At 35.9% G+C, this 23,281-nt stretch overlaps 1 protein-coding gene across 21 annotated transcripts in view; it reads left to right on the plus strand.

Moving 5' to 3' along the window:
- Positions 1–23,281, plus strand: part of EIF4G3 (eukaryotic translation initiation factor 4 gamma 3) — a 443,721-nt gene that overhangs the window by 269,898 nt on the left and 150,542 nt on the right. For 18 of the 21 annotated variants that reach the window (XM_037828262.1, XM_037828266.1, XM_037828268.1 and 15 more), the window contains 2 exons: positions 4,169–4,277; positions 10,132–10,965. In XM_037828262.1, the coding sequence (XP_037684190.1) occupies positions 4,169–4,277; positions 10,132–10,965 (943 nt within the window). The remainder of the gene's footprint in view (positions 1–4,168; positions 4,278–10,131; positions 10,966–23,281) is intronic. The other 3 variants (XM_037828263.1, XM_037828271.1, XM_037828275.1) reach the window with 1 other exon arrangement.

Genomic DNA, 23,281 nt, shown 5'->3' on the forward strand with positions numbered 1-23,281 from the left:
TGACCCCGACCCTTCATTCTGATTTCCTTTGAGCATTTATTGAATCCTGTTACATTTTTACTGATCGCTCTCCCAGAATTATTCTATCAATTTTCATTCCTCCCAATAGTGAATCTTACTGAAGGGCAGTGATTTTGAAATCCCTTAAGTATGTTCTCAGCAATGTAAATGAGATCATGTATTAAGTTCTCTAGCTACTCAAAAGCTTCATATCTTTATTATTATTTTTTGTACCCAAGTTGTTTATATGCAGCTTTATTCATAATAGCCCCAAACTGGATACAGCTCAAATCTCTGTCAAGGGATGAACATACAGAATTATGGTATATCCACCGATAAAATATTACTCGGCAATAAAAAAGAACTACTGATATATGTCACATGAATGAATTTCAAACGTTATGCAGAATAAGAGTAGGCAGATATAAAGAGTACATGATTTTATTTATATAAAATTTAAAACATGCAGAACTAATCTGTAATGACAAAGCAGATCAGTGGTTGCTTGGGGTTTGAGATAAGAGATTGAATGCTAAAAGGCAGGAAGGGACTTTTGGGAGTGATGGAAATGTTCTTTATCTAGATTGTGACAGTGGTAATATAAGTATGCGTATTTGTCAAAATGCATCTTACTGTACACTTAAAATGAGCACATTTTTTGTGTTATACTTTAAACTTGATTTAAAAAAAAAAAAATCTTTTCCCAGAAAGCTGATAATATAAAATTTCTATTACTGTTTTGCCTTTCAGACAAGCCTTTGAAATGGTATGTTTTTAGTACTTTATATATATTTTTAGATTTTGCTTTTCTTGTTCAGTTATCCCTTTTTTTAAAATTCTCTAATCAAAGTATTGTGTATACATACTTTTTGTAAAGTCAAATTGTTCTGATGATCTGTGTAATATTTACAATTGCATAGTGCCCAGCAATGTACACAGTGCTTTCATTTACATTGTGTCACAACCCAGAAAATTATTTTAATCATAATTTTGTAGACAAAGATTAACCAAAACTCTGATAGATTAAGCAAATTGCCTTTTTCGTGTATTTTTCTCTTTCTTGTCTTCTTTTTAATCATTTTCTAAAATACCTTTTGTCCTTACTTGTTTTTCTTTCTTGTTAATGTCTTTGAGGAATTACATAGTTGTTCAAAATGAAATAAAACAGTCAAAGGCCAAAGGCCAGTTGGGTTTAAAAATGATATATGATGAAAAATTTATACTTTTTTTGTTGTGAAATTTAACATGTGTGCATAACAGTGATGAGTTTCAAAGTACAATCCAATGAACAGGTAGAGAGCAAATTCCAAAGAATGTTATGGTTTACAGTTCCACAATTTCAGCCACCTCCTTACAACCCTCAAAGCACAATTCAACAAGTAGTTATATAGGTAATTTCAAAGAATGTTATAGGTTGTAGTTCCACAGTTTCATTTCTTTCCTTATCATGAAATATATATACAGAAAGGTGGTAACTCTCAAAGTACAATTCAACAAGTAGATATAGAGCAAATTTCACAGAATGTTATGGCTTACAGTTACACCATTTCAGCTGTTTCCTTCCATCTATACCAATACCCCAGCATCGAAAAATATATATATTTATATAAAGATTCAGTATCCATAATCCTTTGTTAAACCCTATCTTCTCTGTTGCTATCCCTTCCTCTTGTTTAATTACTTTCTTGATCTTCAGGGGTGTCTAGGCAGTGACCACCCTAACTTGTTCATATTGAAAAGGGGTGTCTGCATGGGGAAGGGGACTGTATCTGGTTGTTGTTCTTAAGGAGGCTGTTGCCTCTGGGGCTTCTTTTCTTTATATGCATATAACATTGATTGTGATTTTTTGAGTCATAGTTTTCAGTGTATTTCCTGATTTTTCTAACTTATCAATTAAATATAAGGCACGATTATTTGTTGTTTGGAAAGATAAGGAACTCCTTTACAATGGACCTTTCATGGTTGAGCTACTTCGTTGGAAGAGAAGAGAAGAAATTAAAGTTTAAGCTAAAATTTGAGGAGAATATCCTAATTAAAATAATCTAAAACAAGACTAAAACATTTAATTATATTATGTGTTAATATGTTATTTTCTTCATACTTTCGGAGGCTTATAGAATGTTAATGGTGAAAGAAAGTGTAGGATCTACTGTGTCTGTTCATTCTACAGCTGAGGAAACTGAGAGGTATCTCCCCAGCATTTTGAGGATATATAATTGTGTCCTGAATTCTAGGGTTTTGAACTATGACTTAACTAACCTGTTAACTTACTCCTTTCTTATGAATCTTTATATATAAATTCTTTGTAGGTTTTTGTAGTTGAAAAATATCTGTGCAGTTTTCTCTTTAATATGATTTGAAGATATTTTAAACTTAGGTTGAATACCTGTCTGATCTACATAGGTTTAATAGCATTTTACTGTTTTAAACATCGCATCTATGACCTGCTTTTAGCAATTAACTGTTTTTTTGGTTATGAATTTACCAATTAGAATAAAATCTCCTTTCAGGTAAATGACGCAGTTAACAAAACTCTTTTTCCTAGGAATTGTAGTTTACTGTTTAATAAATGCTAAAAAGCATGGAGTGTTTCCTTTGTTCCAGATCTATTTTCAGCCAGTAAAAATGAACTGAGTCAGTATTTTTCATTTATAGCCATGAAGCCTTTCCAGTTTTTAAATTTCGATAATATAATGATTTTTCTTTTCACTGAACTAAAATTCAGAGTAGAGTAAAAATGGAAGTACTATTGAATTATTTGCCCATGATTCAAAGTGAAAACAATAACTCTCTTCACTTTAATAAAAGGAAATATAATTTTAATAGTCTTCATTTAGAAGTAATTGTGGAATAGGAGCACTTTCATGAGTCTAATGCGTAGGTGTAACAGTAGCAATTTCCCTATTCTTATCATTACACAATACAATCCATATGTAGTCAAATATGAATTACATATTGTGTATTCTGAAAAGCGTAGATATGGCATCTATCATCATGAATGGCACATACCCAAATTAATATATTTCAGTTTATATTCTGACTTAGAAGTTCACTGACTTGAAAATATTCTTTGTTAACCCTCACTTTTAACTGACCCCATCCATTGAAACTCACCTATACTCTACTTCTCCTCCCCTGCAAAAAAAAAATTTTTTTTAATTAATTAATGAATTAATGAAAAGAAAAACAGAATTATACAGGGAGTTCTGCTCTGGTAAGACTTATAGAATTGAATGTAGGAGATTATAACTACTAAAAAATGACCTTAGATCTCCGAGAAGAGACACTGCTTTGTTCTATGGCTTTTGGGTAGCCCTCACCATCCAGAATGAATACCTACATGGAATGTGATGTAGAATGAGTATCATTGTCCTGTCTTGTATAATTCTTGTTCCCTCTAAGTTGAACAATGGGTGCAATTTTCAGTCTGTTTTGCTGTGGTTTTGATGGGCATTTTTGCTTCCAGTATGCTGGCTGATTGAAAATAAGAGATCCTCATAGTTCTGATTAGCCAGTTTTAAACTGAGATTTCTCCCTCTCAGAAGATACCATTCTTGACCCAGAATGTAAAGACATTAAGGTGAAAGGGCAGCTAGATATTTCCAAGTTTCATTTCACCTGTATGATTATATGTGCAAATAACAGGAAACATCCTTCAGTACTGTTTTCTTGAATTACTAACTGGTTTTCAAACCCATCATATTTTCTCTTTGACCTACTTTTGCCAGGAAAACTACTTGATAGATAGTTCATAGGTAAAGTTGACCAAATTTTTGACTGGGAGGATGTAAAATTCCCTCTCAGCTGTGATATCTATTGTTAGATTGAAAAGTCTACTTGTCCTTAGAAGGAAAGTGAAGAATGAATTGTATTTTATGACTGTTAAATACATTAAATTGTATTTAATGACTGTCTTCTCTTCCTGTGGTTAACAATAATCATTTCTTTTCCTTTCCCTTTCCCTTCTGCCTCTTTCCCTCCCTTCCTCGTCTTCCCATATACTTTTTGAATTTATTAAATTGGCCTATGTATTTTCCCTTTGCTTTCCTTTTTTTTTGTTTTGTAATCTCTGGACCCACTTTTGTCTTCCTCACTTGCTTGGGTTCCATGTTGCTAGTTTTTCTGTTCGCACGCTCATTATCACCCTTTTTTGTACTTCAAATCCCAGCAGCTGCCCAGCCAGGTCCCTGAGCACAGCCCTGTGGTTTATGGGACTGTGGAGAGCATTCATCTTGCTGCCAGCACCACTGTCACTGCAGCTAGCGACCAGAAGCAAGGTTTGTGTATGACTGTTTTCCTTCCTCCTATTTTTAGTATTTTATTATTATTATTATTAATTAAATGGTCCTCAGCATTCAAGTGTAAGAATAAAACATCTGAGGATCATTTAGACACTCACTTTTAAACAAAGCTTTGAGATGGAAAATCAAATTGTTTTCCCCTAGGAAACTTAAAAGGAATGGTTAGAATATTTTTTCCTGTATTTTATTAATGATTCACTTTAAATATCTGTGTATAGGTAAATGCTTAGCTGCCTTATATGGTTTTTTGGCACAAGGTTAGGGGTGGGAAGAATAAATCAAAATATATATTGCTTTACAAGAACAGAACAGTTTTATTTATATATTCAGCATGTCCCTGAGTACCTTGCTTTTTTAAAAAGATAAAATTTTTCTTCATTTCAAGATTGGGCTTCTATAGCCATAGTTGGCCATAGTGCTGAGTTCAAATCTTGGCTCCGTCATGTACTACTATTTGTTCTGGAGGGAATCACTTGTCTTGTGATCCTCATCAGTTTCTTCACTTACAGAATGAAATGAAGAAAACCTCCTTCACAGTTGCTGTGGGAACTAGATATGCTTACTGCATGACAAGTCCTTAGTTCTTGTTGATGCAGGAAATTAAATGAGGATCTCTCTTCCTAATGGCTTTGAACATGAATTGTCAAATGTTTGTTAAAGTAAATATACACAATGCTTTCTGGACTGTAAATAGAAAACTTTAAGGGAAATCTCATGCCAGAGAGTAGAATATCATAGTGTCTCTTTCTTTCCTGCCTAGTTGGATTTTAGGTTGACCTTAGCTAAAATTGGGAGATAATTCCTGCTAGGCAAAGGGAAAAGCAGGTGACTTTGAGCATGCTTTTATTATGTTTCTGACTTCATTCTAAATATGAATGGTATACGTGTTATCAACTTTCTTGAATTATCCATTCTTCCAAAGCCCTCATTATTCTATAGCTGGTTGTTAGCAAATATACTTCCTAAATAATATTCTTTAAAGAGCATTTGGAGATTGGCCCACAATCAAAGTGGAGATATTTAAAAATATAGTTTTTTTACTAGATTCCAAGTTAATCACACTAATACAGCCTCTAAAAGAAGGATTCTAATGTATGATTTCAGAGTTTTTGTAAAGCATACAATGATAATATGGTATTTTTAAAATAAAAAGATCATCTTACTATTCCCTTGAGTATTGAAGAGCCTAGTAAACTTGAAGTATGTCTATGATGTGTTTGTTATATGAGTAGTTTTAAACCCAAAAGATAATGTAATAAACTCTAACCAGATATGCTTCTAAAGGCTGTACTGCCTATACTCCTATCAAGCATAGAGTTAAATGAAGATTAATGCATGCTTAAAGCTTAATTTTTAGAATATTAAAGCTATTCACTTTGCAGGAGGTAGAATGGTGATTGTAGGTATTATGAAGACCAACTCCCCCTACCCAACAGCTAATGCATTTTTGAGTCAAAATTCAGATTATCACTCCATGTGGAGAATAATTTGGGGGCATTCCATTCAAAGCTTTACTTCATTACACTTTTACATAGTTTATAATCTTTTTGCTAGTTAGAATTATGTTAAACATATTGAGAATACTTCCCATGTAAAGGGGCCTTAAATATATCCTCTCTGTAGACTTTTAGTAAGCTTTCTCTGTAGCTGAGCCAAATACAAAACTTCATCACATGTTCTGGTGATAGCTCTGACTTGCCTGAGGACAGTTGTACTTGCCTGAGGACAGTTATTTTGTGAAAAAGAATGCTAAGATTTTAAAATTATGAGACCTTGTATTTTGTCATGTTTAGGCCTAGATTTCCAGAAGGAGGAATGTGGAGTTCTTGGTTTTCTCTGTTTTGGGGGTTGCGGGGTGCTTCTTTTTTTTCTTAGTGGAAATTTGAATAATAAAATCAACATTTCAAATTGATATAGAAAATAGATAAGGTGAATGGGAAAATGTTTCAGGTTACATTGACAAAAGAATAACTTGTATTTTAAATACATTTCATAGAGCTTATAACTAACTTGTTGGAACACTGCAGTCTTCCTTTTAGTACTGACTATTCACTAGGAAATTCAGTAACCTATTTTCTAATTCCACTTACAGCCTGCCAGTTGTTGTGAGAGTAAACTAGTTTCAGAGTTTTGGTTTTGTTTTTTACTTGAATGTGTGTAATTCAAGTAACATTAGAAAGGGTTCTCCATCTTTTATAGAAAATGGATTTTTCTTTACAGTTAAGAAATTTTTAAGTTTCATAACTATCAACTTTTGAAATTAAAGTAGGGTGCAAAAATGAATTGTTTTCAAAGATCATTACATAACTGCCATAAACAATAGGTTCTACATTCTTCAGTCAGGTTAGTGTTTCTGAATGGAAGTGTCATTTACTGAGGGTTTGCCCTGGGTGTCAGAATCTTTATTTTGACTTCAAAGTCTCCACCTGCTTGATTCTCCAAAATACTTCTATTTCCATACCACCACCCCCCTTTGTTTTCTGAACTGGAGGAACGTGAGCTTTGAATCATTTCCATGCTCCAACTCTTGCTAGTTAGTATGATCTTGGACTTGTGACTTAATGTCTAAAACCCTCAGTTTTCCCAGTGTGTGTAAAATAAGAAAACAATAGTTCCTACTCCAATTGTGGGTATGCGAATTAAAGGAATCAGTATAATGATATTCAGCCCAACACTTGGCACATAATAATTGCTTAATAAATGTTAACTGCCATTATTAAGCTTCTGGTTTTATCTGTTTTTAATGTGAACATGTGGAATGCTTCCATGAAGAACATGGTTCCAAACAAATGGACCACTTCCCAATTTTTTTTGATACTTAATGAAATCGCCCGTGAAGACCTCAGCTTGGTTTATAGAGAGAAAAGTTGTTAAATGAATTAAAATCTTCAGTTGATGTTGTTAGTTTGTAGACACAATTTAAATTATTGTTGTTGCCTTAGTCAGAAAGTGCATTCAGTCCAGTATGTTGAGGATATGATGATTTGCATAACTAAACACAAACAAGGTTAGAATGTGCTTTAGAAGAGAGTTCTTGTTGAAAACAACCTGGCATAGAGCAGGTTTTCAGTGAATTGTATTCTTTTGTTATTAAACCATTCCTAGCAGTGCTGTTCATCTGGGGCTCTGTTGGCATTTTGGATAGGACTATTATTTTTTGTCAAATGAAACTGTCCCTCAAATTTGCAGGACACTCAGTATTCCTGGCCTCTCTCAGTCATGTGTGACTACCAAAAAAACACCTTCCTAGGCGGTTGGTTCCACCACCATATGAGCTTAAAAGAAGGCAGTTTTTTCCTTTTCATAAATATATGTCACGTTCATTATAGAAAATATGGATAAGCAAAAAGAAAAATATCTGCTTATCTCATCACATGGAGCTGTTGGTTAATAAACTATATAATCCCAGACTTTTGTCTATGCAGATATATGATGTATTTTTTCAAGTTAACCAAATTGAGTTTAGGTTCTACATAGTTTGTGTCTTGCCTTAAAAAAAAAACAAACAAACCACAAAACATATCTTTTATTATAACAAACTTTCCATGTCATTAAGTATACTTTTAAAAGCCTATTTTAAATGATTGCATAAAATCCCATTAGATTCCCAGGCCATCATTTCTTTAATAAATCCCATATTGTTAGACATTTAGTTCCTTTTTTTGTTGTTGTTATTATAAGTAGTGTTACCTTACATATTCTTTGCTTCATCTTTCATGATTATTTCCTTATGAAAAATTCTTAATGATGGAATTCTCACTAATTCCTAGAGATGATCTGGCACCATAAACATTTTTAAGCAGTGTATTAGATTTCAAACTGTCATGGCTCTGCAAATCTTATTCTTTATAGTAAAAGTCTTTAAAGGGATAAAAATCAATGTTCTTTATTTAGATCTACTGTATTGTGCTTTTCAGTGTTCTGTATTAATCCTTTCATGAGTGGATTAAGGGGCTTTTATTTCAGAATGCAACACTTTTTTTTTTTCTATTTTTCTTCATTATTGCTAGATTTTTCTCAAGTATATAGAATTTTATCAGATGCGGTTTTATCAGATATTATATATGGTTTTGTTTGATTTTTCACTGTCAGAAATGTTGATTTCCAGAATTAATCATTGAGTTGCTGTACTCTTACTAGATTGCTAATGCTAGTAAAGTTTTTTGGGGGTTGGGTTTTTTGTTTGTTTTTAAATTTATTGTATGCAGGCTTCATCATCTGTCAGAAGGGTGTTATCCTGATTTATTTTCTTATTGGTATATAATCTAGGGGTCCCATGTAGCAGTTAATTCTGTTGAGTTGGAAGTTATTGTCATTAGATGTGTCTTCACTTAAAATGTTTTTGTCTTTTTCCCTGGCAACTTAGTTTGAGGGATTTGGCAGTGAGAGCCTAGTGTTCTTATTTTATCACTGTAGTCAATAGTAGGCAGAGTCCAGTTTTAGATTGTACACTCATAAATGAAAATGAATTTTAAGGCCAGTAAGTGAAACACTTTGCAGTAAATTAATAAAGTGTTAACAGTTTAACGGAAATATTTGCCATCTGTTTATCTGCTTGATGGAGCATATTCTCACTGACAGAGTTACTTAGCTACAGTTTATTGTGGAGGCTCATTGTCACTGATGCATAAAGATTCTGGAGGAGAAAATAAAGTCCCTTGCAGTTTAGATTGTCTTTTAGTACTGTTTAAAAATTCTGTTTGCATTTGATAAACATATTCATATGAGTTTCTGTTTTTACAGTGATGCCTGTTTGTTTATTGTGCTAAGGAAAACACAGGCCAGAAACCAGTCTAAATCTTTCTTGGTATCATCCTCCCAGGGAGGATATTTAAAAATACAGAATTATTTTTATATACAGAATTATACAGGAATTTAAAAATACAGAAATTTTGTTACTTTGTTTCTTGTATTCTTCTGGTGACTTTATTATGGTAATCAATTTCTTGTGTGCGCTCTTTCTAGTATTATCCTTGTATACATATACATGCATATTTCATATATTATTCTCAAATATTTCTGAAACATATATGGAGTTCTTTTTTATAGGATTTGTCTATCTGTGTATTAACTCTGATTTCTTCTTAAATAATTTTTTAATTTACATTTGAAGACACAAGATAATTTTCCATTTTTAGTCCTTAGTTATTTCTTGTTATATAACACCTCTTTTTAATTTAATTTAATACCTTTAATATAATACTTCAGTTTAATTTCTAAATCTGGGTTTTTATGTTCAGAAACTTGGAAATTTTACTGATAATAAATGAAACTATGATAATTTCTCTTATCACAGGTTTTTTCTCAGTTTTTTATACAAGTAATACATGCTCTTTTTAAAAATTCAAAACAATGCAGAAATGTATAGAATAAAAAGTAATGTCAATATCTGTATAATCCAGTCTCCAATTATTTGCCCTTGTAGTTTCCTGCCACTACAGTGCATCCCTGGTGGAAAAATTTTCTACAGGGAACAAGTTATGGTAGCGAGAAGGTCTCCCTACCTTATAGAAAACCCCCATTCCCATCCCAAGAATGATTTAGCTTCAGTTTGATGAGCAGTTCCATTGTAATCCTGACAGTCGTTTGGTAAATTGATTCCTTCCTTTCCTCCAACATAAATTTTATGTTTGGAGATGAAGTAACAGTGGGTATAACTAGGAAAAACATGATAATGTTTTGAAGCAGTAGAATAAGTCTTAATATTTGTGCCTCTATTCTCCTGCAGTTGATTTTAGGGGTAACAGATAAAAGAATTAACCATATATTAACCAATATTGTCTCTGATCCAAGAATTATTCTTAAAACTCTTTTTTTTTTTTTTCCCCAGAAGAGAAGCCAAAACCAGATCCAGTGTTAAAGTCTCCTTCCCCAGTCCTTAGGCTAGTCCTTAGTGGGGAGAAGAAAGAACAAGCAGGCCAGACGTCTGAGACTACTGCAGTAGAATCCACACCAGAATCCACACCAGAGCTTCCTCTGCCTCCATCACCTACCATTGTTTCTCCAGTTGCTTCCCCCACCTCTGCTACTCTTAGTAACCACCCAGTGTTCACCACTTCTATAGATGACAGATGTGAACTCTCATCCCCAAAAGAGGACACAATACCTATATCCAGCCCCACATCTTGCACAGAAACATCAGACCCTTCACCAACAGAAGAAATTGATAGTATATGCAAGAAATCCTGTAGTGTAGCACCTAAAGATATTCCACTGATTTCTAGTACTAATCTAATTAATGAAATGAATGGAGTTAGTGAAAAATTACCAGCCACGGAGAGCATTGTGGAAATAGTAAAACAGGAGGTTTTGCCACTGACTCTTGAATTGGAGATTCTGGAAAACCCCCCAGAAGATTTGAAAGTGGAGTGTGTCCCAGCTCCCATCACCCCTTCCAGAGTTCCTTCCTTTTCTCCATCTCCTCCAACTTCTCCAGCTTCTCCTCCTTCCACTTCAGTCATTTTTCCTGCTGCTGCCACTACCATTCTTATTCCTAGTGCTCCCACCGCAGTCCAAGGAGTCTTAAAAGAGGACGAGAGCATAAGAACTTGCTTCAGTGAAGATGCAAAAGAAATGCAAAACAAAATAGAAGTAGAAGCAGATGGGCAGACAGAAGAAATTGCAGATCCTTCGAACTTAAATTCAAGAAAGAGCACTGTCCCAGGTAAGCTTTGTTGCCATTAATAATCTTATGCTTCCTTGTTGGACATGAAGAAGAAGCAGTGTTTGAGTTAAGTTTTTAATCAGCTGCTGCCTTTGACTTCAAGAAACATTGAATGAATGCTGAAATTCCTAATGTGATTTCTACAATGGCGTGTTTGTGTTTTAGTGCAGCCTGCAAAAGAGTAACTCCATTGTCTAAAAATGCAAATGAAAATTTCAAATATACAAAATGTCTCCAAGGTATATGTCATTAGGCATGTTCTTTTTTGCCTCATTCATCTAAATCAGTTCCTCAGTGGTTAATTTTATTGCTTTGAGGCTAGAAACAAATCAAAATCAGCATAGTCTGTACTGATTAATCAGTCCTATCTTCTCAGAATTTAAAACTCGGTCAATCCTAAATTTAAATTTAAAGGAACTCTTCCATGTAATACCACTCCTTTAATCTTGGATTTAGGAAAATAGCAATCAGAATGTCAAATCTTTGCCCATTATAACTAGTTTTAAAATATAAACGTGCCCTCTAATTAACTCACAGATAAGTTTAATGTTCTCCCACTTTGCTTTTACAGAAATTGTATTTTTCCTGTAAGTTTTTATAGGATCATTAATATTATCAAAACATTACGTTTTTCCGAGTTCAAATTATTTCTTTTCATTGTGGCATAACCTAGGATCTTAGGGATTGACCATTGGGTCTTTTTTTTTTTTTTCATTGAGATTTTTCATAAACCATATAATTATCCATATATCCAAAGTGAACAATCAGTTGCCCACAGAACCATCATACCACTGTGCATTCATCACCACAATTAATTTTTTTTCAATTTTTAGTACATTTTCATTACTCCAGAAAAGAAATAAAGACAAAAGAAGGAAACTCAAATCCTCCCATACCCCAAACCACCCTGCCCCCTCCATTATTTATTCATTGTATTGGTATAGTATATTTGTTACTGTTGATGAAAGAGTGTTAAAATAGTACTAACTGTAGTATATAGTTCGTAATAGATATATTTTTTTCCCTATGAGCCCCTCTGTTATTAACTTCTAGTTATACTGCCATACATTTGCTCTAGTTCATGAGAGCGATTTCTAATATTTGTACAGTTAATCACAGACATTGTCCACCGCAAGATTCAGTTTTATACATTCCCATCTTTTAACCTCCGACTTTCCTTCTGATGACATACATGACTCTGAGCTTACCCCTTCCACCACATTCACACACCATTCTGCACTGTTAGTCATTCTCACAACGTGCTACCATCAACTCTGTCCATTTCCAAATGTTTTAAGTTCACCCTAGTTGAATATTCTGCTCATAATAAGCAGCCACTCCCCATTCTTTAGCCTCATTCTATATCCTGGTAACTTATATTTCATGTCTATGGTTTACATATTATAACTAGCTCATATCAGTGAGGCTCTGCAATATTTGTCCTTGTTGTGTCTGTCTTATTTCACTCAATAAAATGCCCTCAAGTTTTCTTCATCAACCCAGTTTTTTAAGAGGGTTTGTTTATACACCATACATTCCGTCCTAAGTAAACAATCGTTGGTTCCCTGTATAGTCACGTATTTATGTATTCAGCACCATCACCACTATCTATATAAGGACATTTCCATATCTTCCACAAAGGAGGAGAAAGAGTCAAGAAGTTAGAGAGACAAAAGAAAAGAAAAAGGAAAGAGAGAGAGAGAGAAATGACAGCTAGACAGCAAGAAAAGGAAAGAGAGCATTAAACTAAAGTAAAATAAAGTGTCAGACATCACCAATGCCAAGAGTCCCATACTCCTGCCCTATGTCTCCCGCCCATATGCATTTAGCTTTGGTATATTGTGTTTGTTACAATGTTTCTGTTAATTGTAGTCTCTAGTTTGCATTGATTATATTTTTCCCCCAGTACCACCCTATTTTTAACACCTTGTGATGTTGACATTCATTTATTCTCCCTCATGTAAAAACATATTTGTGCCTTTTATCACAATCATTGAGCACCCTAGGTTCACTGAATTATTCAGCCCCAGTCTTTATCTTTCCTCTTTCCTTCTGGTGTCCCCCATGCTCCTAACCTTCCTCTTTGAACCATACTCACAGTCATCTTTGTTCAGTGTACTTACATTGTTGTGCTACCATCAGCCAAAATCGTGTTCCCCCTGACAAGTTCTTCCCTAAGGTTTTTTAATTGATTTGGCATTAGATGTTTCAATTCCTGTTTTTCAGTTGAAGTATAAGTTTGTTCCTTTGACTGGGCCATAACTTCGTTTTCTTAGTGTAGGTTGTAGTTTTCTATTGTCTAGGCATCTGGTTTCCTTGGTTACCCCGATCAGCTTTTCCCAGACCAGAACGGGCTCAGGTCTCAGAAGGAGGCACTAGTATCATGTCTCCCTGAGGATGTGTCTTAGAAGATTGATACACCCTGTGAGGCCTCAAGCCACTGTGCTTTTCTGCCCAGCAGGTGGCACCTGTCAGCCTGTCACTCCAGAGTGGTGTAAGGAGTTGTGGTCCGTGGCTGTTTTCCCCCAGGCTCTGGGGTCTGATTCTGAATGGAAGGCGGGTAGTAGAGCTTGGCACCACCTCTTTCCTCTTAGGGAAAATACACCCCCTGGGGAGATATCATTTACATTTCAATAATCTCTCTGCCTCTGCTATCTTCACCCTTGTCTGGGTCAGATTACTGGGAACTGAAAATGGTTGAGGCTTTTTCCACTGAGCCAAAAAAGGGACAGAAAGCCCTCCTTCAGGGCCAGTCCACGGCCACACTCAGTTTCACCCATCGTCCAGAAATAGCACCTGGTCCTCTGGGTTTCCCGTTCCTCCCAGAGAGGTCCTCTGGCTCTCCAAGGTCAGTCATCACCAAAAGCCTCTGTCTGCTTATTGGGGATTCATAGCTTATATTGAGCAGTCAATATTTGTTAATTAAAACCTCATTTGAAGTTGGACTGAAGTATATTCCATTGTTCAGAGACTGCTGCTCCCTAGCACAGCGAGGCTTTGCAGTTTGGGCTGCGGGGGGGGGGGGGGGGCCGGGCTCTTGGCTCGGGTCCGCAGTTTTTACTTACAGATTTTATGCTGTGATCTCGGGCATTCCTCCCAATCCAGGCTGGTGTATGATGTGTGGACAGTCATGTTTTTCCCCCAGCAGTTGTTCCAGATTATTTACTAGTTGTTCCTGGTTGTTTGTTGGTTATTCCAGGGGGGCTAACTAGCTTCCACTCTTCCTTATGTCACCATCTTCTTGTCTTAAGTTGACCATTGGGTTTTTATAATTCAAATCAAAAGTTATCTGAGGCCTATCAACTACTCAACTATTGTAGGGTCACTAACCAGAATATTGAAATTTTTTGGTTTTTAATTCATCAGTGTGCTGGTTTGGATGTATTATTTCCCCCAAAACACCATTATCTTTGATGAGGTCTTGTCAGGGAAGATGTATTAGTGTTGATTAGATTGGAATCCTTTGATTGAGTGTTTCCATGGAGATGTTATTCAATCAACTGAGTGAAATGTTTGGTTGAATAATTTCCATGGAGGTGTTACCCCACCCATTCAGGGTGGGTACTAATTGGATCACTGGAGTTGTATAAAGGAGTTTACAGAGGAGCTAAGAGTGACATTTTGGAGAGCCATTCAGAATGACATTTTGAAGGGCTGCAGCTAAGAAAGGACAAATCGCCCCAAGAGCAATATTTTGGAGAACGCCATTTTGAAACGCAACTTGGGAGCAAGCAGACGCCAGCCACGTGCCTTCCAAGCTAACAGGTTTTCCAGATGCCAATGGCCATCCTTCAGTCAAGGTACCAGACTGTTGATGCTTTACCTTGGACACTTTATGGCCTTCAGACTGTAACTTTGTAACCAAATAAACCCCCTTTATAAAAGCCCATCCATTTCTGGTGTTTTGCATTCTGGCAGCTTTGGCACACTGGAACAGTCAGCATAGCCTGTCTTCTTTAATGTTGTAGTACTGTGTGTAATTTGCTTTCTCTGCCTGTCAGGTTAAATAATGTTTACATGAGTCAGGGAACTTTATAAATGAGTGCTTTCCCTGATCAAGAAATAACACTAGATATGTTTTGGTCCTCAGTATATATTGTCTCAGTATTTATTGTATGTTTTGGGCTCTCTAATAGATATGGAAACCTGACAATAAAAAATATGATCCCTACTTTGAAGATATGGCTTTCCTACCCAGCTCAGTTCTTGAAGCATTTTCCTCATCAATGTCTGTGGGCAATCTGTGGTCCCATGGAATGGTAGAATACCTAGTCCAACACAGTGAACCAGAGCAGAAAAGCCAACACCGCGAGGCAGTTATGATAAGAAGAAATTTATTGTAAATGTTTTTAAATCACCTGTAACTCAAATAGACTGGCCTCCGTTGGCACCGGTATTCATAGTATTGTCACTGTTTTAGGAATATTCTCCCAGGTAATAACCTGGGGCTTTTTGTCAGTTACCTTTGAAAAAAGAATTTTAGCTTTGGTGAGTTTACAGGTGAGTGTCCCCCAAAGAACACCTATTGGGGAAGAGTAAGACCCTTCATTGTTTCATCTCATTTACCTATCAGTTACCATTCTGTGATGTGGTAGTTCCAAAAATAGGGGAAGCTAATGAAGACAAATGTTTAAAAACATAAAAACAAATAACAGGAAGAAAAACAAAACAAATCTAGGGCTTGCAAGTTGAAGATACCAAGTGACCTGAGTCTTGAAATAAGTGCCAAGCCAAACTGTACCAAATCATACTTCAGTTTATCCCTGACATTCATTCACCTTTTAAGTAGTTTATTACTTAATGGCCTGATATTGCAAGAAGGTATCCCAGGGATAGATAGACAGACATTTGAATATTTTCCAGTTTTATCTTTGTGTACCATGGTACATTAAAAAAAAATACAATTGCTCTTACAGTTAGTAATATAAGTCACCATCACTTTGGTAAAAGAGTATAGATTATTCAGCAGTAAACCAGAGGCTACCAAGAAGGGATATACATACCCAGTATAATTGGGGAGGAATTAAGAGGTTAGTGATTTTGGAGGTAAAGTGTCTTGGCATTTTTCTGGTCCTATGATTTTTTTAGCCTATAAATACATTTTAAAGGAACTAGAAGTACTGTTATTTCCCTTTACGTCTTGCACTCTTCAAAAACCAACAGTAAATAAACCTCGATAACTGATACGATTCTAGCATTTAAAAATTATGATGCATTTCTGGGCCTTTCATTTCTGTACAAATATTTTAATTGTTATTTGCCACAGAGGTTAAGAATGAAAATTAAAATTGCAATATCTAGCTGAAGCTTGCATAGGAATAATCTCCAGAATAGCCTCTCAACTCTATTTGAAATCTCTTAGTCACTGGAACCTTATTTTGGTGTATTTCTTTTACCCCTTTTGCTCAAGAGGGCAGTGTCAATCCCCCAATGTGAGAGTGGCTTATCCATGGGAGTCATGTCCCATGTTGCCAGGAAGACTTACATCCCTGGAAGTCATGTCTCATGTAGGGAGGGAGGGTAACAAGTTTATTTGTAGAGTTGGGTTTAGAGATAGAATCTACATCTGAGGAAGAAGAGCTTCTCTGGAAATAACTCTTAGGCATAATTATAGGTAGTTTTAGCTTCCCCATTACAGAAATAAGTTTCATAAGAGCCAGGATCAAAACTGAGGGCTTAACATTCTTATGCACTGTATAGAAAACACCTCTTAGGCTTTAATGTATTGAAATAGCTAGAAGTAAATACCTGAAACTACCAAACTCCAACCCAGCAGTCTGGACTCCTGAAGACAATTATATAATAATGTAGATTACAAGGGGTGACAGTGTGATTGTGAAGACCTTGTGGATCACACCCCCTTTATCTAGTGTATGGATGAGTGGAGGAATGGGGATAAAAACTAAAGGACAAATGGGGTGGGATGGGGGGATGATTTGGGTGTTCTTTTTCCACTTTTATTTTTTATTCTTGTTCTGGTTCTTTCTGATGTAAGGAAAATGTTCAGAGATAGATTGTGGTGATGAACGCATAACTATGTTATCATACTGTGGACAGTGGATTGTATATCATGGATGATTGTATGGTGTGTGAATGTATTTCAATAAAACTTAATTTAATAAAAAAAAAAAAACAAAAAAAAACTGAGGGCTTGCCTTATTAAATTGGAGTCCCTACTGCTTGAAAGAGTATCAGGAATTTCCTAGGTGGGGAAGTTTAATAGTTCCATATTTTTTCTCCTGTCCCTCAAGGGACCTTGCAAATACATTCCAGAGTATGTTGGGCAGATTATAAAAAAGTATCCAGATACTACATTAAGCTATACAGAATTACAAGATTTCATTCCCTATTCTAGTCTCCATGTGTTTCAGTTGTTTAAATGAACTCTGTAGACAGGTTATGTTAGATTCTGTGCTACAGAAAATTTAAATTTTGTACAAAATAAACTTCTCCTCCTTTGGTCTCATACAGAAAGTGAAGTTTTAAAATACAGACAATATCATCCTTAACCCTGTATTCTGATTAACCTTCATCCCAACAAGATCAGCTTCGTTCATATCTTTAATTGAAATTTGGTATCTTTTTTGCCTTTTTTAGCAGTTGTTGTATGGAGTAATGCTGACTTCCAGAGCTTAACACTCTAACTCTGAGTCTTAGGTGTCACACAGATATCCAAAGTTCCAGGGAAATACCAGGTTATACATACAGAGCACAGCATCTCAGAATTTAGAAATAATGCTTAAAACTCAGGAATAAATGTGACTGCTGTAAGAGCTTACAGTCTTGGCGCTAGTTTTCTTATAAGTGTCTTCTAAATGAGACTATACAGTATTTGTCCTTGTTTCTGTCTTTTTTTGATCAACATAATGTCCTCAAGGTTCATTCACCTCATTGCATGCCCTGCAACTTCCTTCCTTTCTGTAGCCGCACAATATTCCATCATATGTATACACCACAGTTCACCCTTCTGCTCCTCCGTCGATATATGCTTTGGCCACCTCCATCCATTGGCTACTGTGAATCATGCCACCTTAAAGATCAGTGTGCAAATGTCTATTTGAGTACCTCCTTTTTTTTTTTTCCAGGTATATTCCTAATAATGGCGTTGCCTAATCATATGGCAACTGTATATTTAGCCTCCTTTGGCTCAGTTATTGTCCAGAGAGCCTGCACAATTCTGCTACCATACCAATATTGAATAGGTACACCTCTCTCTCCAAATTTGAATTTTCTGTTTGATTGTTTATTTTGAATCTGCAGATTATGTTGAGACATGTTCAAAAAGCATATGTTCTATCCAAAATAAACAGTGTCTCACAATTCCTCACTTAATTATACAATCATCATCACTCCAATTTTAAATGATTTTCATTGCTCCAAAGAGAAAAATAAGAGATAGGCACACCCGCAACAAAGAGAAAACCCCAAACACACCATAACTCTCACTGCCCCCCACCCCGATTATTTACCCCTAGCGTTGTGGTACTAGTATGGTATTCCTGTTAAATATAGTTCATAGCATGCAATAGGTAGTTTTCCCATGTACCAGTCTATTATTAACTCTTTGTACAAGTGTTGCACTTTTGAAGTAGTTCATGGAAGATCTTATTTACATTTTTAGTGTTAATCAGTGTGATACATGACTTTAAACAACCTCTTTCAGTATGTGTGCCTTCAGTATGACACTATTACTTATGATCCAACTAACAGACTACTATCACCTCTATCCGTTCTCATACATTTTACTTCAATCTCGTTAACATGTCTGTACATATTAAGTAACTGCTCCCACTTCCCTGGCTTCTGTCTGTCTCTAGATCCCCTATATACTACATTTTAAGACTCTGGATTTATATTTTTCAGGGGGTTCATATTAGAGAAATCATACAATATCTGTCCTTTTGTGTCTGGCTTATTTCACTCAGCCTTATGTCCTCAAGGTTCATCCATGTTCTCACATGCTTCAGGACGTCATTCCTTCTACTGCTGCATAATATTCCATCGTATGTATATAACACATTTTGTTTATCCACTTATTTGTTGATGGGCACTTGAAATATTTCCATTTTTGACAATTGTGAATAATGCTGTTATGAAAATTGGTATGCAAATGTCTGGGGCACAGCTTTCAGATCTTCTGGGTATATACCAACTAGTGGAATTGCAGGGTCATAGGGCAACCCAATATTTAGTTTTCTGAGGAACAGCCAAACTGTCTTCCACTGTAGCTGTACATCCCTACCAGCAGTTGATAAGTGTTGCAGTTCTTCCACATCTCCAACATTTGTAGTTTCCTGTAGGTTTAATGGCCGCCATTCTTATAGGTATGAGATGATATCGCATTGTAGTTTTGATCTGCATTTCCCTAATAGCTAATGAAGATGAACGTCTTTTCATGTGCTATGTAAAAATATCTATTCATATCTTTTGCCTATTTGTAATTGGGTTGTTTGTTCTTTTGTTGTTGAGTTATAGGATTTCTTTTTATATGCTGGATATCAAATCCTTATCAGATATATGGTGTTCCAGTTTGCTAATGCTGCTGTTATGGAAAATACCAGAAATGGATTGGCTTATATAAAAGGGGGTTTATTTGCCTATAAATTGACAGTTCTGTGGCTATAAAAGTGTTCAAACTAAGACATCAGCAAGAAGATACCTTCACTGAAGAATAACTGACGGTGTTCAGAACGTCTCCATCAGCTGAGAAGGCACATCGCTGATGTCTGCTGTTCCTTTTCTCCCAGGTTACATTTCAAAAATAGTATTCTCCAAAATGTCTCTGGTTTTCTCTTAGCTTAGCATCTTCAGACATCCTTCTCTTTGCCTCTTCAGCATCAGCAAGCATCTCAGTCTCTTCAAAAGTCTCTCTCAGCTGCTGTAGGGGCGTTTTGTCCTCTCTTAACATCTCTGGAGCAAACTCTGGACTAGCATCTCAATGCTTCAGCAAGCATCTGGGTCTCCTGGCTTAAGCATATCCTGGGGTGTTTTCCTCTCTCTGCTCTCTGTGTGACCTCCCTTTAAAGGATTCCAGTAAAATTATCAAGACCTACCCTGAATGGGCAGGGTCAAAACTCCATGGAAACATTTAATGAAGAGGTCACACCTTAATTAAAAACATTAATTACTCTGCCCCCACAAAGTTGCATTAAAGAATATGGCTTGGGGGGGGTGCATAATATATCCAAGCCGGAACATATAGTTTCCAAATATTTTCTTCCATTGAGTTGGTTGCTTTTTCATCATTTGACAAAGACCTTTGAGGCACAGAAGCATTTCAGTTTGAGGCGTTCCCATTTATCTATTTTTTCTTTCACTGCTTATACTTTGGGTATGAAGTCTAAGAAGCTACCTCCTATTACTAGGTCTTAAAGATGGTTCCCTATATTTTCTTCTAGGAGTGTTATGGTACTGGGTCTTGTATTTAGGTCTTTGATCTACTTTGAGTTAACTTTTTTTTTTTTAATTCAATTTTATTGAGGTTGTTCACATACAATACAGTCATCCAAAGTGCACAGTCAGTTGCCCATGGTACCATCATGCAACTGTCCATCCATTATTCCAGAAAAGAAAGAAATACAAAAAGGAAAACTCAAATCCTCCCATACCCCTAACCACCACTCCCTCCATTATTGATTCATAGTATTGGTATAATACGTTTGATACCGTTGATGAAGGACTGTTAAAATACTACTGACTGTAGCACATAATTTGCAATAGGTATATTTTTTCCCTATAGACCCTTCTATTATTAACTTCTAGTTACAGTGTCATACATTTGTTCTAGTTCATGAAAGAGATTACTAATATTACTAATGTTGTCCACCACAAGATTCACTGTTTTATACATTCCCATCTTTTAACCTCCAACTTTCCTTCTGGTGACATACATGACTCTGAGCTTCCCCTTTCCACCACCTTCACACACCATTCAGCACTGTTACTTATTCTCACAACGTGCCACCATCACCTCTGTCCATTTCCAAACATTTAAGTTCACCCTAGTTGAACATTCTGTGCATAAAAAGCAACCACTCCCCATTCTTTAGCCTCGTTCTGTATCCTGGTAACTAATATGAATTATTTATAGTACATAAGCTCATAGACATGAAATATCACTGAGACCATACAATATTTGTCCTTTTGTGTCTGACTGATTTCACTCAATAATAGTGCCTTCAAGTTTTCTTCATCAACCTGTTTGTTTTTTGTTTGTTTTGTTTTTTTAATACGGTTTTGTTTACCCACCATCCATTCCGTCCTAAGTAAACAATCGATGGTTCCCTGTATAATCCCATATTTATGCCTTCACCACCATCACCACTATCTATATAAGGACATCTTCATTTCTTCTACAAAGAAAGAGGAAGAGTCAAAGAAGGTAGAGAGACAAAAGAAAAGGAAAAAGAAAGAAAAAAAATGACAGCTAAAACGCAACAAAAGGAAAGATAGAATTAAACTCAAGTACAATAAAAGAGTCAGACAACATCCCCAATGCCAAGAGTCCCATACCCCTCCCTTATGTCCCCCTCTTACAGGCATTTAGCTTTGGATATTGCCTTTGTTACATTAAAGGAAGCATAATAAAATGTTTCTGTTGACTATAGTCTCTAGTTTGCATTGATTGTATTTTTCCCCCAGTACCACCCCATTTTTAACACCTTGCAAGGTTGACATACATTTGTTCTCCTTCATGTAAAAACATATTTGTACATTTTTTCACAATTGTTCAGCACTGTAGGTTTCACTGAGTTATGCAGTTCCAGTCTTTACCTTCCTCTTTTCTTCTGGTGTCCCACATGCTTCTAACCTTCCTCTTTCAAGCATAATCATAGTCATCTTTGTTCAGTGTACTTACATTGTACTACCATCATCCAAAATTGTGTTCCAAACCTCTCACTCCCGTCTTTTCCTATCTGTCTGTCATGCTCCCTTTAATATTTCCTGTAGAGCAGGTATCTTGTTCACAAACTCTGTCATTGTCTGTTTGTCAGAGAATACTTTAAACTCTCCCTCATATTTGAAGGACAACTTTGCTGGAAAAGGAATCCTTGGTTGGAAATTTTTCTCTTTCAGAATCTTAAATGTCATAACACTGCCTTCTCGCTTTCATGGTGCCCATTGAGTATTCAGTACTTAGTCTTATTTGGCTTTCCTTATATGTGGTGAATCACTTTTCTCCTGCTGCTTTCAGGACTTTATCCTTCTCTTCAGCATTTGACAATCTGATTAGTATGTGTCTTGTTGTGGATCTATTTGGTTTATTCTATTGGGAGTTTGTTGGGCTTTTTTAGTTTGCATATTTATGTCTTTTTTAAGATTTGCCATTATCTCCTTAAATACCTTTCTTAGCCCTTTTCTCTTTTCCTTTTGGAACCACTGATTCTTTTATTTGTGTTCTTCATGTTGTTCTTCATTTCCCTGAGATCCAATTCAAATTTCTCTGTCTTTTCCACCATTTTTTTGTGTGTGTTTTCACATTCAATTGCCTGTCCTCTAGTTCAAATCCTTGGTTTATTCTTTCTTCTGCCTCTTGAAATCTGCTGCTGTGTGTCTCTACTATATTTTTATTTTGAGCTACAGTATCTTTCATTTCTGGAAGATCTGCTATTTTTATATTTACTCTTTCAAATTCTTGTTTATCCTCTCCTAGTATCTTCTTGATATCTTTTGTGTGTTTTGCCAACCCATTGAGGTTGTTTTGAAGACTTGTATGTACTTCTTTGATTAGTTGTCCCACATTCTGTGTCTTCTCTTTTTAATTTGGTCATTTTGCTTGGCCATATCGTCTTGCATCTCATGTGTTTTGTGATTTTCTGCTGATTTCTTGGCATTTGATTATCTTGATATGGTTACTTTGAAAGTTGATTTCCCTTGTTCACTTAAGATTTTATATTTGCTTGGATTTGTTTTGAAGGTCTTCTTTGGCACTTGGTCTATCAGTAATTCTCAGCTATACCAAGCCTAGGCCTCCCATGGGAGATGCAAGTCTATTTCGACATCTGTAGAAGATTTGTCAGAGTACAATTTCCCTATCTTCCCAGCAGGTTGTGATCTTGGGCCACCTCTCCCCCTCAAGCTTGCTTTTCCCTGACTCTGGCAGCAGAAGGGTGGCATCCAGACCAGGTGAAAGTCCAGTCATTGGAGCAGGTCTCCATGCACACTGGACACTGCCAGCCCCCAGGGATTGGGTTGGGCACTGGTCTCCTTGGTGCCGAATCCATTTGAGGGCACAATGGGTCTGATGATTTTCAGGCTTCTGAATGGAATAGCCTTGGGTTGTGAAACAGAAATTTTCACCTTCCCCAGCCCTCAA

Source organism: Choloepus didactylus, chromosome 2, assembly GCF_015220235.1.
Source record: "Choloepus didactylus isolate mChoDid1 chromosome 2, mChoDid1.pri, whole genome shotgun sequence".
Taxonomy (NCBI): Eukaryota; Metazoa; Chordata; class Mammalia; order Pilosa; family Megalonychidae; genus Choloepus; species Choloepus didactylus.